General features: G+C 37.3%; 1 protein-coding gene across 3 annotated transcripts in view; it reads right to left on the bottom strand.

Moving 5' to 3' along the window:
* Positions 1–19,001, bottom strand: part of LOC5571839 (zwei Ig domain protein zig-8) — a 372,596-nt gene that overhangs the window by 154,785 nt on the left and 198,810 nt on the right. For all 3 annotated transcript variants that reach the window (XM_021841480.1, XM_021841482.1, XM_021841481.1), the window contains one exon: positions 17,699–18,423. In XM_021841480.1, the coding sequence (XP_021697172.1) occupies positions 17,699–17,762 (64 nt within the window). In that variant the 5' untranslated portion in view covers positions 17,763–18,423. The remainder of the gene's footprint in view (positions 1–17,698; positions 18,424–19,001) is intronic.

Genomic DNA, 19,001 nt, shown 5'->3' with positions numbered 1-19,001 from the left:
TAGGTTTTCAATCTAAAAATACTCTACTTTTTTATTATTAATAGAGCAACCTAAAATTTATTTTTATTGCACTCTTTTGTTCATAATTTTTTATGAAGGATGGATCCTGCTGAAAATTCAGGAAGAATTCTGATGAGTCTGATTCTCGTTAGAATACTGAACGAACTTCAATAAGAATCCTGAAAGGATTCTGATCAGAATTCTGGAAAGATTCTGATAAGCATGCTAGATGAATTTTCATAAGAATTTAATATGGTTTCTGTTGGAAATCCTGAAAAGATCGTGGTTGACATCCTGGAGGGAGTATTTTGAGAATCGTAAAGAAGTCTGATGAGATTCCTGAAAGAAGTCTAATGAGAATCCTGGATAGATTAAGATGAAAATCCAGAAAGAGACGAATGAAGGACTCCGATGAGAATCCTGAAAGGATTCAGATACGAATCTCTGAGGGATTGTGATGAGAGTAATGGAAGTATTCAGATGAGAATCCTATAAGTTCTAATGTGAATCCTCGATTCCTTCTAAATAGTATTCTGGAACGATTCTGATGTGAATGCTGGTGCGATTCTAATAAAATTCCTCGAACGATACTGGTGAGAATTGAGGAACGATGCTGATGAGGATTCTGTGAGGATTTACAGGTCACATTACAAATTCTGATTCTGATAAGAATCTTGAGAGCATTCTGATGGGAACCACAAGAATCTGAGAAGAATCCCAAGATGATTCTGATCAGAATCCCGAGAGGGTTTTTAGAGAATCCCAAGAAGATTCTGATGATAAGCTCGAGAGGATTTCTACGATGATTCCAAAAGGATTCTGGCGAGAAACTCGAGAGGATTTTAGTGAGAATCTCGAAAGGTTTCTGACGAGAATTCCGAAGAGAATCTGGTGGGAATTTTGAGAAGATTTTTGATGAGAATCCTAAGAGGATTTTGGTGAGATTCCGAGTTGGTTGTGGAGATTCAGGGAGGATTCCGATGAAAATTCCAAGAAAATTTTGATGAAAATCCTGATGGGAATCTGATGAACCCTAAGATGAAAAAAATCAGAGGTTTTTTATGATAACACTGAGAAGATTCTGATAAGAACCGCAAGAGGATTCCAATAAAGATTCTGATGAGAAATTTTTGCTGATGATAATTTTCTTCAAGTAGTTTTTCAAATTTTTAATCCCGGAACCAATTCCTTAAAAACTTATATCCCTTTCGGGACGGACCATATTTGAGGAATTATTTCAAAATTTACCTTATAAACTCATCATCTCGTAGAACAAAACTTTCTTTACTTTGGCTATTCTATCAATCTATGAACTTTTTAGGGTCAAATTCAGACCAGCACAATTGTGCTGGTCCGTCCCCAAGACGGTCGATGTTTGAAAAAAAAAAATATTTTTTGTTTTATTTATTTAGAAAATTGTTCCAGTTATGCCTTTTTAAAAAATGTTGGACCCTTTTTTATTTTACCATTAGGGTGCTATTTCGTGGAATAGGGTGACCCATACATTCAGAAATAATTTTGTTTTTTTATGTACATTACAATTAAAAAAAAAAATATACCTTAATATATATGATTTTTTTTTTGTAAATGTATTGATAACAATGTACGAGAGATAAAAATACTTCAAATTCTCTCTAAGATTTTAAGCATTAAGTGATGATGACGTTTATCGCGTAATTCGACCTCCACTATGAGGCCGTTATAAGAGTCATGTACTAGAATCGAAGAGTAAGTAAATTTTTTGGAGACCCCCTCCAACATTCAATGCAAACTAATTCATTTTCAATAACTGGAATTATTCATTTTATTCCTAGAAAAAGTCGAGTCTAGTACATGACACTGAAGACGGGCGAAATACGCGCTGAAGCGGAAATTGAGCTTATGCTTCTATGACCGATGCCACTAGTCACTTTGCAACACTATACGCACCGCACGGCAATGAAGTCTCAAAATTCAAGATGTGGACAATATATTTTTAAGGTAAAAGAAACGAAACGATATTTTTTATATGAGTGGATAATAGATTTTTGATCAAAATCAAAAAAGTTTAGTAAAACAATGATTTATTAGCTTAAAGAATCATCAAGGGCCCATCATTAAGGGGCCCAGATAGCCGTAGCGGTAAACGCACAGCTATTCAGCAAGACCAAGCTGAGGGTCTTGGGTTCAAATCCCACCGGTCGAGGATTGGAAATTTTCTCGACTTCCCAGGGCATAAAGAATCATCGTACCTGCCACACGATATACGCATGCAAAAATGGTCATTAGCATAGTAAGCTCTTAGTTAACAACTGTGGAAGTGCTCATAAGAACACTATGCAGGCTCTGTCCCAGTGGGGACGTAACGCCAGAAAGAAGAAGAAGAATCATTCAATGTCATGAGTGTTGAACAGCACAATTGTGCTGGTTCGTCCCAAAAGGGATATAACTTTAGTTTAGTAGCTCCTAAACTAAATTTATTTTAGTTCTTATCATTGACGTAGCTAGATTTTTTTCTGGAGGGGGCCTAGAGGGAGCGTAGCAAATTCTTGTTTTTAAAAAAGTCACGTCAGTCGTCAAAATCACGGTTTTCACAAATTTAGTAGTTTACATTGATTGTTTTTGTACTTTAGAATTTATTTGTTTGAGATTTTGTCTCATATTGCTACACATCTGTGACATTTGTAAATTTAAAATTTCGCAACGGAAATGTTTTTTTTCTAATCCAGTAAAAAAAGAAACATCAAAAATTCCTTCAAAGAACTGACGTGATTCTTTCACGTACTTAACCTTAAGGTATTTAACCATGTTATTTTGGGAGATTCATCTGAGAATTGCTTAAACAAATCTTTTGATGAATTCCGCTATAGAAATTCTTCTAAAGATTTTTCCTGATATTCTAAAAGATTTTTATAACTATACATAAATCATTTTGAAAAACGTTATAAGCGAATTATTTTTTAAGATTTCCCTAAAAACATTATGATCCTGCCTGCATTCCTTCAAACTTTCTCAAAAAAATATTTATTTATTTTTTCAAAAATGCCAATCTGAAAAAATGAAAATAATAAAAATTTAGAAAAGCAAATTTGTTCAGGGATTTCTATATCGAATTATACGATTGTTTCGCCTTGGATGCCGTCTCGAAAAAATTGATATTGATTAGTATTTTTTATAAATGCCTCTTTTGTATTTTTTTCGGTCAAACGTAGTGAAAGTGGGATAGCTATTCAACTTCCAACGTTTCGGCTCGTGGTTGGAGCCTTCCACAGGGAGGTTATATGTGTACTCAGGGTTCTGAATTTTCGTATCAGTGATGCGAAATCTACGATTTTTTGCACGTAAGGAGAATGCTGTTTTCGCTTCCTCACGTGAACATCTTTTATCGCTCACACTTATTTTCCCTGGAGCTACGATGGTGGATTACCGAAAATCACTCCACTCCGGGGATAATTTATTTTTCACTCTATCATATTTTCGCTCACCAACTGCTCCCGAGAATTATCAATATGTGGATAAACAAGACCTAGTGGCGGCGACGGGATTCGAACCTAGAACATTGCTAAAAACAACCGCGATGCGTGCACACTAACCATGCTACCACACCAACTTGACGAAAGGAGTGGTTAATTTGGTGCATAAAAGCAACTGCTGCTTGTGGCGATGCATACAGGAAAAGTTCTCCATGGAGCGGAGAAAGAGAAAACAAACTTCTCATAGCTGCGGAAATGTGCAATTATCTATTTTCGCTTTGTTTTGTGGACGGATAAAATCGCAAGGCAGTTAATCACTGAAAATTGCTGTGAGGGATAAATCCATTATCGTGAGAGTGAGTGAGAATTCGGAAGCCTGATGTGTACCGCTATTTTCCAGAGATTTTTTATTTGAATAAAAAAAAAACTACTCCACATATCAATTCAGGTTCTAGAAATTACTCCATAAACTTTTCCGCATGCAGATCCCGGGATATTTTCATAAATAACAACTCGAATTCTATGCACTCTCTATTTTTGGTAAAACTGGAATAACTCCATTTCTTAAAATGTTTTACAAAATTCCTGACGATTAACGTCACAGGAAAGCTGAAGAAGTTTTCGTAGGATTGACTACAAAAATTATTGTATTTTTTTTTTGTATTATTTTGCATGAACTCCGAAGTTTCATGAAACTATGGCGAACAGATTTATGTAGAAACCGTTTTTCCTACTTACAGAAATTCCGAACAAACACTTTTCAAGGGACTGTTTTTAATTACTGTGGCAAAACTGTAGAGCTGTAACGTGAAAACATTGTTGGTGTTTTTCAAGAACATGGCTAAAGATGTCTCATGGTAAAACTCGTAATGTAAAGTTTTACTAAATTTAACTCTTGGAGAAAAATTTTCATTACTCTAAAAATTTGTTGTGCAATTACTGATGGACTTTCAGAAATCAGGGACCATACGTAAAATAATTCAGGATTTTTAAACAATTAGAGTTCACTTTTTTTCTTTAGACTCTTAAATATGCTTTTTTTTTTTGAGTATGAAAATGAGATTTTTGTACGGAGTTCTTCAACGAAGCGTTATGTGAAGGAAGGAGAAACAACCAAATGTTGAATCAGTAAGAAACAGTAGATGGACAATGGAAAACCGCCTAAAAAAGTAATAGTTTTTTTCTCTGGTGGCAAAAGATTTCTGGATAATTGAAACCTATCGAATGAATTGCAAAAAAATTATTTCTCAAAAAGTCTCATTAGAATATTCTTTAGAAATTATCCTTGAAATCTAGCAAAATTCCTTCCTCAACTTCTGGACTCCCCATACAGCTAAAATTATGTTGTAAATATTAGTTTATTTTCAAAACATAGCCAGGTTGAAATTCCTTGAAAAAGTCTGTATAAATTGAGCCTTACTTCACGCCAAAAATTGTCCATTTAGCCAAATACAAGTTGTATTTAAGGTGAAGATGAATCGAAGCCAAACCTCAAATTTTCAAGAGCACAAATCTGGAGAACCAACCATCAGTTGAATCTTAAAACACATGCTGACCAATCGATTAAGTTTTCAGCTTAAACGGATGTTTGGTTCTCCAGATTTGTGCTCTTGAAAATTTGAGGTTTGTCTTCGTTGCAGCTTCACCTTAATATATGGATCTCTCTAGTGAATTCTTCTAAGGAAAACCATTATCACCGAATTGCGGTGATTGGCAGGGCATCCTAAAAAAAAGTCAAATGAGTGACCTAACTTCGCTGGTCAATATCCTTTTAGTATCGCGTTATTTTTTTGCAACAAATATGTCGGAAAGTTACGCTTATCGCATATAACAACAAGCTGATTTTAGCGGTAATCAATCAAGCAACAGCCGAACGGTTAATCTTTCGGTTGTCCCGTGATTCCATTAGGTCAGAACCGTCACACTGATGCTGTGTGCGACATGCGAGGTTTCTCCATAATTGTTATAAAGAATGGAAAAAGTTACGTTCTTCTGATGAGTTTTTTTTTTTGTCAATAATAAAAGTCATGTAAATTGATTTAAACATTTTTCTTCACGTTAGAATCATGTAATTTTTTTTATTATTTAATTTTTATATATATTTTCATCTATAATTCTGGAGGGGAGAGCTGGATGTAATCTGGTAAGCTTTCTGGATGCATTTGGAGGTGAAACTTATCTCCTACACAAGAGAAAATTTTGACAAAATTGAACAACTGAGTGCAACAAAGCCATCAACGCCTTTCAAAGGTTAATGAATAAGAATTATTGGAGATTCTACCAACAGAATTATTGCACGAAAACGTTCCGGATTATCTGCCTTCTGCGAAACTCCACTATTAGTTTGCGTGATGAACAATATAAAAATTTGTCCTTATGATTGCACCGAGTTTTATATTTGCAAATACGAGTTTTTATATCCTTAGCGGTAGAAGCACCTCCACAAATCTCGCATTTTGCATCTATGGGGCAATGTTTGCTACAATGGTCCCATCTTCAGTACTCACGGCAATGAGTGAAAATCTGACAACTACCTTCGGGTTTCTAGAAATATTCCCATATCACTTGACTTGTACAAAAGATTTTTGTTCTTTTAAGCTTCAATTTTATTCAGATAACTTTTGTTCACTTTTTCAACATAATTACTTGGGGTGAGGAATTTCCAATTAATCCTTTATTTCACTTTACATTTCTTCAAATGATTTGTCGTTACTTGAGAGACCTTTTATGACGACCTTGAACTCTGGTTGTCATAAATGAAAAATGTTTGGCTCACCTCTTCAAGTTGTTTGAGAAGTAGTTTGCGATCTTCAAGGGTTTCTGGCAAAATGCGACACTCCTTTATCTCCAATTCGTAAGGCAGTTTTGATTCTCCTAATGGAGTGTATGTTCGTCAACCCTAATCTACCTAATAATTCAGAAATACTGACCACGATTGGTAACACCGTGACACCCTTTGCTTCATCACTTGAACCGAAGAGCCTAGAGGTTGTTTGATTTGCTGCTCAGAAAGTTTGCCTAAAGCAACTGATTGGTCATGTTGATGCATTTTTCAACATTGATATTATTTCATCCTTGGAAGTGTACAGACCAGTGTGGCCGTCTCTAGTCGAGAAAAATTAGAGAATGAGCAAAGAAGTTAACGAGAACCAGTGGAAATCGAGTAAGTGGAGAGTGAGTCAAGAATGGATGTGAGTCAAAAGTGTTTAAATCGGTAACTAAAACAGACAAGTAAAATAATTTTGTCAAAGTCCCAACTTTGCATACAACTCATATCTATCAAACTATCAGAAACCTTACTCCACCCATGGCCACACAATTTCCACACAAGTACCATTGTCTCATCACTAACATCAGAGCCATCTTCCTACGTATGACGAATCCCACCCACCATGACGGCCATTATACGCAAACCGGAAACAAGAATCCTTTGTGGTCTCTACAAAGATTACCAAAGGTTGGTCAGAAGCAAGAAAAATATAAGCCTGTGACAAGTGTGAGGTACTTGCGTCTGGCGCTCGTAGAGAATGAAGTTTAATTTTTCAAATACCTATGGTTATATACAAGCCAAACAGCGTCCTTTCACGATAGAAACAGATATGTTCCGTTATGAACTTCGTTGAATCGCCTCACTTCAGGGAATGTGGGGATAAAGCAGCACGGATATATGAACGTCGTATCCTCTTCCGGTGCTGCCCCGCTACTTAGGCACGCTTCCCTGGATGAGAATTCTCGGAAGACGGCGCTGAGGACACTAAAGTGATAAATCTTCAAATGAGTACAGTGATATGAGATAATGTGTTTGCCGGGCAGGTCGGAGAGAATTGTTGAGAAGTACTTTTGGAGGATGTCGTCGGCTCCAGTCAAATGGTTTAATCCTTTGAAACGATGGGAAAAGTCATCCTTCGAGAGTCGTAAAAGGCACAACTGGCGACGATAAGTCTTCTTAGGAGCCTAACAAACAGCCGTTTGCAACTGTATGGGTGCGGTAACGATTGAACATACCTCCTCTTTCGGGTTCAAGTTGGAACAATTTCTTGGTTGAATGATTGGTGCAAAGTACACGCTTCGAAACTAGGATTTTATTGTGCAAGCTCTTTACGGCTGCTGGCCGGAGCAATAAATCAAACTTTAGTGAACATTTAGGGGCTTAGTTTATGGGCCCCAAAGGATTTCGACATTTACCCCTGCCGCTCGGTCGTAATGGTTAATGAACATGAAATATTATTAGCCATAAAAATTATCCGGCATAGTGAGCGGGGTCTTATAGGAACTGATACGGCACATTCAGCCTGAGAAAATATCGAATAGTTCCGAAGAAAAGCAGATTGCAGATACTTTATTTGAAGAAAGTTTTTGGATGTGTTTTGCTGGTTATCTTCTGATTCAACAAACAAAGTTATTCATGATGAATTGTAACAGAATAATAATCGTAAAATAGATTTCTACGGCTTTTAGGATTGTTATGCGGTTTCCATCTATGTTGAATTTGCAATCTACAACACACTTGTGACGAGTTTATGGGGACATACATAATTTGATCGCTTTGTGAGTCTTTGTTAACCAATGCACAAAATTGTCATCTTTGGTCAATCAACACAGTGAAAAAGCTTCAATTATGTCTTCAGAAAGTTATTTATGTAAGTTACGTAATTCTTGGTAGTGTCATTCTAAAAACACACCAAGCCGTTCCCATAGGGGACGTTAGCCACAAGGAAGGACGTTTCAGGTAATACTGTTTCATATGGTATGCTCTCTTCAACATCTAAGGTACAGTGGGGGAAGTGTATCAGTGGGGTAAGTGGATCATTTGTCCATATTAAGCATAAATACTTGAAAATGTTGAATGTTTTCGCACCATTGCTTCTTTTTAGGTTATATTCTTACGTCCACACTAATACTATTGCAAAACTGGTAAAACACGTCCACCAACACAAGCAAACTTGTAAGCTGCAAAAATCAATTAATTTCAAAATTGTTTTCTATCAATCAAAAATCCATTGTATCTCTGTCTAAAATCGAATACTATTATTTTTTTCGACACATGGTGAGCATTTCAGTTCTAATTGAGTGAATCACAATGAAAAATGTGTGATTTTTATAAATAAATACAGATAAATTGAACATGGTACACTTTCCCCTACTTTTAAATGGGATGGGGTGCTCCTCTTTGTATGTAAAAGCTTACCTCTATACTTATTTTGTATTCGGAGTCTACATGAAAATTGAACCTGAATCGAAGTTTTAAACCAAACAAGCCCGCATGTTTTTCAACACGTTCGAAGTTAGGATCCAAAAAATTTTTGATTCGTCCTTTTGGGATGACTGTTATGATGTGTATCGAAATGTTATTGTGCCTATAATTTGAAATCATTTTAATTATTTATTATAATGTCGAAATTAAGATATTGAAGCATAATAAAATTCAGTAACACTTACAAAGCTATAACACGGTGTGTTTCGTAGAACAAGTTTATTACAAAAAAATTGGTAAGTCTGAAACTTCTCCACAATAAAGTCTAGGTTTCTCGCGTTAATTTGCTGCTAAAACCAAAGTAATCGGTCGGGGGGTCCAGAGTAATTTTTTTTTTGTTTGATTTCGAGAGACTTGCACATATGTTTGAATTTGCCTATCTATGTGTTTATGTACATTAGGGCGGTTCAAAATTAAAAAATGTTTGAGAATTCAATCTCACATATGTTCCTTACTATCCTTACTATAAAAATAGTGTTCTGTGAAATTCGCAGCTTTCTAGGTGGTGATTTAAGGTGGCCCAAAGACAATGTAGGTTTATACGGAAATTACTATGAAGAAATTTTGAGGTATGTTCCAAACACGCTTGTACTGTAATGTAAGTACAAACTTATTATACCATTGTAAAAGCTCATTCTTCAAACCATAAAAAAGAAATTTGCTGAAGAGAGAAATTCAATTCGACAGTTAGCAGAAGAGATATTCATGAGTTTGTTTTCTATTATTTAGCTTAACCCCTCTACCGGCAGCTTCATTTTTTAAGCACAAAAATATATTTGAATCGCGATAACTTTTTTGTTTCTCTATATTTTTCCTTCATTTTTTCACAACTTCTCAAAAAACTCTTCTACTTTTGGAATCTATGTCGGTATTGACCATTGGTCAACTGGTTTTAAAAATATTTCGGTGTTCCTTGGGGGACCGACACTTCCCATATAAAATTTCGATATGATGTTTTAAGAAGTTTTCAAGATCTCGTTACGGCTAGAGTGGTACCAAAAACATAAAAGCTCATTGCTCAAAAACAGTTACACCGATTTGTTTAATTTCTTCACAATAGACTTGAGCTTGAGCTTGAGCTTGAGCTTGATTGGCCGCCCGTGGATGCACTCCAGTATCGCCAGATCAGCTGCACTTACACAAGGAACCAACCGAATGACTGCTTGGGACTAACAGGCATCCTCAGTGTATAAGTGCTGGTGATCTTCTATTTTTAGGCAACAATGGCACCTGCCACATCAGAATGCAGACCAATGAGGGGAAGGGGGAGGAATTGATGATGCATTGAACTGGCTCCCACGTAGACCGTATATTCCACTGCATCCACGCCAGTTCATGCGGGAGTGTATGGATTGGGGGAAAGGCATGGCAGAGAGGTTTGCTTTTGTGGTTAGCAGACTACCTATGTATCAGGCGTAAGAAAGGCGTGCGCGTGGAAGTAGGAAGCGTTAGGGAAACGGTTTCTTGTCCGTCTCTAGTTCTAGCGTTTGTTATGAACGAATAGTTTGAGTGTGATATATTTAGAATGGAAGATACCCGACCAGAACCACATAACAAAGTTATAACACATTCCTAACAGCAGCAGTTATAAATAACAGAAGTTGATATAATTTTGTTATCAAGATGGCTTTGTTCTCAACTTGTTATATTTTTAGTAACACATTTATAACAACATGTGTTATATTTTTGACATCGCATTTATAAGTTTGTTGAAAATAAAATCCGGTGTCATAAACAGTAACATAATTAGCAATAATTTTGTTATTTTGTAACATCCTTGCAACATATTCTGTAATAATGTTGTTATAATTATAACAGGGTTTGTAATATTTTAGTTTTGTTTGGTGCAAATTTTGTTAGAATTTTTGTTATTTTAACTACTAACGGTACATGTTTTATAACAACTGGTGTTATGAAAAAATCATATCAGGGGAACACATTCTGTTATAATCTTGTTTCTTCCATCTGGTCGGGTAGAAGCAAGTGAGAGATATACAACTACAAAGTACGAGGAAAGGGACGGGCCTGGGATTGAACCCATGACCTTCTGCATATGAAGCAGAAGCGGTAGCCATCAGACCACCAACCCCGTCTGTTTAATTTCTTCACAATAGACTTTCATCAAAGTTTAGTTTTGAAAAGCGAATAACCGAATATGAGAAAAAATCTGTAGCCCGAGATAATTACGAGAGTTATGGCTATGCGTCGGTCCCCCAAGGAATTTTGGAATATCTCCGAATATAGATGACCAATGCTCAAAACCGATACAGATTCTGAAAATAAGAGAGTTTTTTGAGAAGTTGTGGAAATTTTTTTCAAAAATATTGAGAAACAAAAAAGTTATCGCGATTTGAATAATTTGAAAAAATGAAGCTGCCGGTAGAGGGGTTAATATGGGGTTATGGTACTGCAAACAAGTACAAAAATCCCAAACCCATTTTAGCCTCATGATGTTAGTTTCTGATCTTTTCATAAGCACTGTGCCATTAAGAAAATAACATAAAAATATAAGATTCGAAACTTCTCAAATACCATCCAAATAAGCGTATTTTTCAGCACCATGGGGCAATTATATTACATGCCTTATAACAAGGTTTGTCACATGCGAAGCCCTCTACTAGTTAGTTCGAATAACTAAAATTGTATTGTTTGAAAGGCGGATAAGTCATTTTTGTATCTAGGGGTCATGCACAAATTACGTCACGCTCCAAGGGGGGGGGAGGTGATTAAGCCATGCGTGACAAGCCTTACAAAATTATCGGAGGACTCATACAGAAAGTGTGACAAGGGGGGGGTCGAAAAAATTGAAATTTAGCGTGACATAATTTGTGTACCATCCCCTACGAATAAAAAGAGAAATCTCGCATAATTTATGATCTCGTCCTAAAAGCCATAGCTTGTTATTACTGAGCAAACGAATGTATTTACACTTTATTTCACAATGCTACGACGAAGAAAAGATCCTCCTTTGTCTCCCAGCGCTGACAGTTTTTATTTTGGTCCGTTTATCTGCTTAATGACAAAGAGCTACACACTCGGTTATCAATGGTTTTAAGGGTGAATATACATAGAAGCCAAACCTCGAATTTTCAAAAGCACAAGTCTAGAGAAGCAGATAACCGGTAACTCTCTGGTCACTCGCTGGTGGCGACTAATCAATAAAATGTTCAACGCAAAAGGTTGTCAGGTTCTCAAGATACAAATCTACAAACAAGCTCTTGAAAATTTGAGGTTTAATATCGATGCATCTTCACCTATTAAAAATATTTCCTAATAACTTCTTACATCATTATGACCAATTTAAGTACGATTTTCAAGGTTTTTCGTGGACAATAACTAAAATGACGTTTGAGACAGTTTTGAAATTATGCGTATATCATATGTCATATATGCTTATTACAGCTCATTTGAGCAAGAATAACTTTACCTTCCTAGCCAAGGTGTTCAAATGGTTTGATCTTGCAGTTTGTCCCGTATCTATGTTCAACGCAATGTGTGTCGGTACAAAAACACATATCCATGAATACTTCACACAAAATAAAAAAAAATGTTCTGGACCCCCCGACCGATTATTTTGATTTTGGTCGCAAATGAAAGAGCAAAGTCTAATTGTTTTTAGTTCGAAATTTCAGACTTACCTATTTTTTTGTAATAAAGTTGCTCCACAAAGACACCGTGATAAGGGTACATCCCTATGGGGTTGTACAAACTGGTTACGTAGGACCACGATTTGTGTAACTAAATTTGATGTCGTTCTATCATCCGTCATATTTATTAGAATGGATGTAAAATTGTAGGATCATTTAGAAATTATATTTAAAACCTCCTATGAAATATATGGTAGCATTGGAAAGAACTGTAGTGATTGAAGCTTGTTCAGCATGCTGAACTAAATAAAGAATATTATATAGAAAGTAATTCGAGGATTGTGATGTAGGCTTCAGTCATCGCTTTGATGGTCTGACGGATCGAGAGAAATATTACTCATTGCTTGGAAATGTGAACTCGGAAGTATAACTCAGTCAACTCTTTTTCACACATGTGGTGGCCCTTAAAAGGGCTGAAGGCTTTGTAAGCTCAGATGGTGTCATAAAGGAAAGCTAAACATAATGTTATCAATTGATTGCCGTGGTTGAAGATGTTCTGAAAGCTTGAAAAAAGCATAACGCCATCGCAACACAAATGCATATTTCAGTAAGTTCTCTGCTTATACGCCTTGTGGCGCGGATGACGCACAACAACAGGTGGTGGATCACAGGGCTTATCACTAAAGGCTCGAAAATGTAAATGAAATAAACCGAATCAGTCGAAAGTTGTATGATTTACACAATTTGAGCAGCAGTTGAGGCTCCTCCCTTTCGTATCTTCACCTTCTTCTGATCGAGACATCTGGGATATAAGATGTATGAAGCTAATGTCTTGGTTAGGGATTTACATGTCTCGTGAAAAATTCTTAAGCGCGTAACTACGGTAATAATAAGAACGCTCTGCTTGATAATAAATATATTATACAACATTTGCACTGTATTTCCTTATTGACTCTGACATGTACAAAAATTTCAGATCAAAAGATGCTTAAACCATCACAACTGGTCAAGAAACAGCTAAGTGAACAGTATTTAAAATCTATCGCAATTTTGACACAATTTCCAGTTTTTGCACTGGAAAACTTTGGAAAACTGTTCCCCATAGATAAATCAACGACATTGTTGGGAATGCCATAGACTTTTTCGCACTATGATGTAATTTCAGTCCGACGGCGCTGCAGCGGCGTCTGCGGGTACATTCTTAAATTTTATTGATGTGGCGTGAACAATGTGAGCCAAATCGAATTGTGTGCAATGTCGCTAGATTTATTGAACAATTTGGGAAAGATGATGATTTATGATAGATCAAATAATAAATATTATTCAATTAACCCCTTTATTAATGCTTGCTGGTCCTGAAAAGGGCCGATGGCTTTGTAAACTTCGATGCTGTCACAGATAAATAACACTGTGGGATGTTATCAGTTGATTGCCATGGCCAAACGGGGAATCCTCAACGCAAATGTATAACTTTAAGCAAGTTATCTGATAATGCGATGAACCGCCTGACAGTTTCGTGGCGTGGATGGCGTCCAATAGCAACAGTTAGTGGACCACAGGGTTAAGTCGAAATCTGGAAACGTAGCTCACTCTTGAAATTTTGTGCGATTTCACAAGTCCGACGCTCGATTTGCAGCTCCTCGGCTGAGCCACTCAGAGGGCTTTTGGTTATTATGATGCCTAACAGGCTTGCTTCTTGATTGCACCACCGATGCTGAGTTCATACTTACTTACTTACTTACTTACTTATTTGGCTTAACATCAATTATCTTGATAAAGCCTCGTCAACAATATTTCGCCAATTCCCTCGGTTCATGGCCGCTTCTCTCCATCCTCGACTGTGACCCACGCTCTCCAGGTCCTGGTGTACCTGGTCAATCCACCTAGCTCGCTGCGCCCCACGCCTTCTTGTTCCGACCGGATTCGTGGCGAACACCATCTTTACAGGGTTGTTGTCCGGCATTCTTGCAACATGCCCTGCCCAGCGTATCCTTCCAGCTTTAGCTACCTTTACGATACTGGGTTCGCCGTAGAGTTGAGCGAGCTCGTGGTTCATCCTTCGCCGCCACACGCCGTTCTCCTGCACGCCGCCGAAGATCGTCCTTAGCACTCGGCGTTCGAAAACCCCAAGAGCTTGCAAGTCCTCCTCGAGCATAGTCCACGTCTCATGCCCATAGAGGACTACCGGTCTTATGAGCGTTTTGTACATCGTGCATTTGGTGCGGGGGTGAATCTTTCTTGACCGCAGTTTCTTCTGGAGCCCATAGTATTCACGACTTCCGAGGTAGACGAACTCGTCCACCAGCTCGAAGGTATCCCCGTCTATCGTAACACTGCTTCCTAGGCGGGCCCTGTCGCGCTCAGTTCCGCCAACCAGCATGTACTTTGTTTTTGACGCATTCACCATTAGCCCTACTCTTGTTGCTTCGCGTTTCAGGCGGGTGAACAAATCTGCCACCGTTTCAAATTTTCTCCCAATAATAACCATGTCGTCCGCGAAGCAAACAAATTGTCCGGATCTCGTGAAAATCGTGCCTCGACTGTTAAGTCCGGCTCTCCGCATGACACCTTCAAGCGCAATATTGAACAGCAGGCACGAAAGTCCGTCGCCCTGTTGCAGTTCCCACTGAGACTCGAGAGAACTGGAGTGTTGACTCGAGATCTTCATGCAGTTTTGCACACCGTCCGTCGTTGCTCTAATCAATCTTGTGAGCTTCCCGAGAAAGCTGTTCTTGTCCATGAAACAGGAAGGCTTCCTCCACCGGAATCGCAGGACCGACCTCGGCATCTGCCCGGATAGCATCAGTTCGGGAGATCTACCGTCGTCCGCGAAATCTTTGTCGTAGTAAGATAGACTGTTCTGAGTAGTCTGTATAACAAGACGTGAATAAAATCATTTTTACTACACATAAATAGACCACATTTGTTTTGGGAATAGATGCTTTTTATTAATGATTCACTTACCCCATCATGATGGTGCAAGTGGATCATTTGGCCCAAACTTTCAAGTCCCTCATACTCAATACATAAAAATAAAAATAATCAAAATAAATGACGATTTAATACGTTTTAGTCCCTCATTTGCCACCCATAGAAAAAAGTTTGAATTAAATTATTAACGTTAGCTGTACATAACAATGAAGTTGACTAATGATTTTTATGAATCCGCTTACGCCAAGGTACCTTATTCCATTTGAAATGTTAAAATGGGAAACCCAAGATTCCGGTGAGAATCAGGGGCTTTCAGGGGGAATTTTACTGGAATACTAGGATTCTTGTGAGAGTCCTGAGGAAATTCTCAGTGAATCCGGTGTGAGTTCTGATGAAATCCAGTGAGAGTTATGTGGCAAACAATTAGAATTTTTTATGCAATCCTGTCGAGTTATATTGGGAATCTGACGAATATCCCAGAAAGTTGTGTCAGAATCCGCTGGAAATTTTGTGCAAAATCTTTAGGAAGTCTTTGTGAATTTTGTAGAAATACTGCAAAAGATTTGTTAAAATCTTTTGGATATCCCGTGTGGTTTCTTTGAGCATTCTGGAGAAATTTAAATTTAAATTCTGGGAGAATCCGGTGGATATTCTTTAAGAATTCCACTGCATTCCTATTGGAATAAAAAATAGTAAAGAAACTAGTATGGAAACAAAAGTGTTTCAAGTTGAAACCACCATGACGAACACCGTTATGATTCTTTAACAATTCATATAGTCACGTTTTGACATTGTATCAAGCATAGATCAATCGTTTTTGGAATATAAATAAGAACATTTCGATCAAAATCGAAAGAATTGCGTGAAGGAATTTTCTTACTTTGATGACAAAAATGGCCCAATTTGTAAAAATGAGTTTTGCTAAGAAATTTGAGATCGAAATCAAGTTTTACTATAACTAGGATATCAAGGACAAGTGACGAACTCTTTAAAACTTCATCAAATGGTGATCGTAGAACAGATTGTTTGTAAGCGTTTTGAAAATGCTTAAATCGCATCAATTTCAAATATTCGAATACAATGGCTCCAATGTTTTTGATTCTAACGAAAAAAGCTCTTATATAAAGTTTCATACTTAAACTCTTAACTTTTGAATTTATCTTGCCTAAATGATTAATAAATATTGAGTCATTAAGTTTAAGGTCCTGTACTACCAAACTTACCCCCACGGTACGGCAAAATGATGCCATATTCGTGTATATTTGGAATAAAATAAAAGAGGCGAATGCTACTACTGCGACTATATCTGTGAATTTATGTGTGTATGTGCAAAAAAGTATTTGTTTTGCATGTAAGTGTATGTGCTTTCGTGTACTCCGTACACATGTCACATTTTAGCCCCATTTTATGGTGTAATTTTTGTAATTTGCGAGCAAACCTAGTTTTGTTATTTATATTTCTGATAACATGTTATTACCGTTACATTATGTATGTCACAATAGCTTATCACTTCTTTATGCGTCATACCACCTTACAAAAATAATCAAGTCTTTTTATTTTTCTAATATTTTTCGTGAACATGACCCACTGGGTACTGTAAAAATATGTGAGTCATTTAAATGACGGTTTCATATTGTGATACTTCAGAAACTATGAGTGTGAAATAATTCGAACGTTAATGAGTTTAATTGGCTTTTTTTTTTCAATCATGCCAAATGGCCGTTACGGTTATGAAAAAAAGCTTTATGCCAAATAAGGTTGAGCCCCCTGTAAAATATTCAGAATGAATCTTTGGAAGAATCCTGGAGGATTTGTTGTAGGATCAGTGGGGCCATCTTCAAAGAGAGTTCAAAAGAAATATTATGCGGAATTCTCTGATCAAATTCCAAGAGAAATCTCTGATAGAACACCGAAAAAAACCATTGCAGAATTCTAGAAGCAATATCTATTGAAATGCGGCGGCTTTCCTTAGCCTAGTGGAAAAAGAGTTAGCTTTAAAGCGGATATCACAATAACTTTTTTTTATATGATGTTACTTTTTGAAGAGTGGGCCAACTAGGCTTTTTCTGCTCTTCAAGATGTTTTAGTGGATGCTTTGGAGATAAAAAATACCTGGACCGTAGTTTTTTGGACGATGGTTTAAAACACTGAAAGTAACTTACAGAACTTTTATTTGTCACTTGATACGATAACGTAATACACTGTATAGTGACCAATTGAAATAAGTTCCCAATCGATCCACAAGCTGAAAATACGTCAATTATTGCACAGCTCATGCATTCCTTATGGATTCGGGTCGATTCGAAATAATTGGTTATTTACCCTTATTGACTTTTTATACGCTACTTTACATCTACCCCATACCGTATCTAATTGCCACCTCTATCATCAAATTCAATTACCGCTTTCGAGTCCTGCCATACGATAGCGGCTATTTATGCTAATTGAACCACCCACAAACCCGGTTCACTTACCTTTAATCTTGCTGTGCAATAGTAGTAGGTAGACTCCAACATAGAACGTTAATTTCTCCAACATTTTCACTAGCGTATAATTACAATCTGCTCATTTATGGATACGATTGCTGCTCCTCACTTTCCTGCCCACCTTTCAGCCTCCAACTGTTTCGTTCAATGACGACCAAATGGCACTCGTTGTCTGTCCCCTTCACTCAGCCGTTCACAAGTTGGCAACCCCGTTTAATGAGATGTCCCGTTCTATTGTTCCACATGGGACCACCCGCTAAGAATCTCCCCCCGACCCCTTTTTTGGCACACACTATGAAGACGGAGCTCAGCGTCTAGTTCCCGCCCAGCATTGGGAGTTCGTGCTTTGAATCTTGATTCGGAATGATTTTCCACCACTTAACCAGAGCAGCGACGTCGCCGCCGACTTTCATGACGATTATGATGACACCGAGGATATGCAACGCGCGTGGGAGTTTTCAATTACACTATAGCGTCACACCGAGCTCTGGTGTAGTGGAGTTTGTGAATGTGGTAAGTGTCTAGTTGTTCGCGGCACAATTTTTTTCTACGCTAGTTTCATGAATGTGCTCTGGGAAAAATGTGCTGCCCAGAGTGAGAAATATTATTCTTCCGGTTTGTTTCTAACAAGCACTCTTATTCAGTTCCGGACCAGTGTGGTCGAGTTTGTCGGTTTGTTAAACTAATTTGGTGTAATTCATCACTGGCGTTTGCTGAAAAGAAAAGCGAGAAAATAGGATGACGTTAATTTGGTTGGGAGCATTTGGAGCTTTTTGAAACTGAATTAGGTTATGATGTGAATTCGGAAATGATTGCGCTTAGAGAACAAAGCGCATCGCACCCTCGTGCTGTGTGTATACAATTTTTTCTGCTCTTGGATGTTTTTGAAACTACAAAAAGAAAAAAACAGTACTTTTCAGTGCTACAACTTTCTAACTATTGATTCCTTTCGATTCTTGTTTGAACCCGTGCCTTCGGTTTTTCGTTGGACCCGTTAGCGAAAGCTAGCGGTGATAATCCTTCTTGAACACCGTCTTGCGGAAATAGCGAACAAAAGGATAGGTGAATCGTTGAATTCACAACTTCCTAACCAAAAAGTGAGTTTATTTATCCTTTTCCATGTAAACTCGTTCAAGCAATGATTTGGAATTTTTGAACGAATTTTTCTAGCGATTTTTTTTTGTAATATTTGAGTATTTCTGGAATATTTGAGGCTTAAATTTTGGCAGATAACACTAGCTTCCTGATAAGATCTTGAAAATAATTTATTTGAAGAACTATTGACGGGACA

Source organism: Aedes aegypti, chromosome 2, assembly GCF_002204515.2.
Source record: "Aedes aegypti strain LVP_AGWG chromosome 2, AaegL5.0 Primary Assembly, whole genome shotgun sequence".
NCBI lineage: Eukaryota > Metazoa > Arthropoda > Insecta > Diptera > Culicidae > Aedes > Aedes aegypti.
Note: the sequence above shows the minus strand (reverse complement) of the source record. Positions and strands in the feature narration are given on the sequence as shown.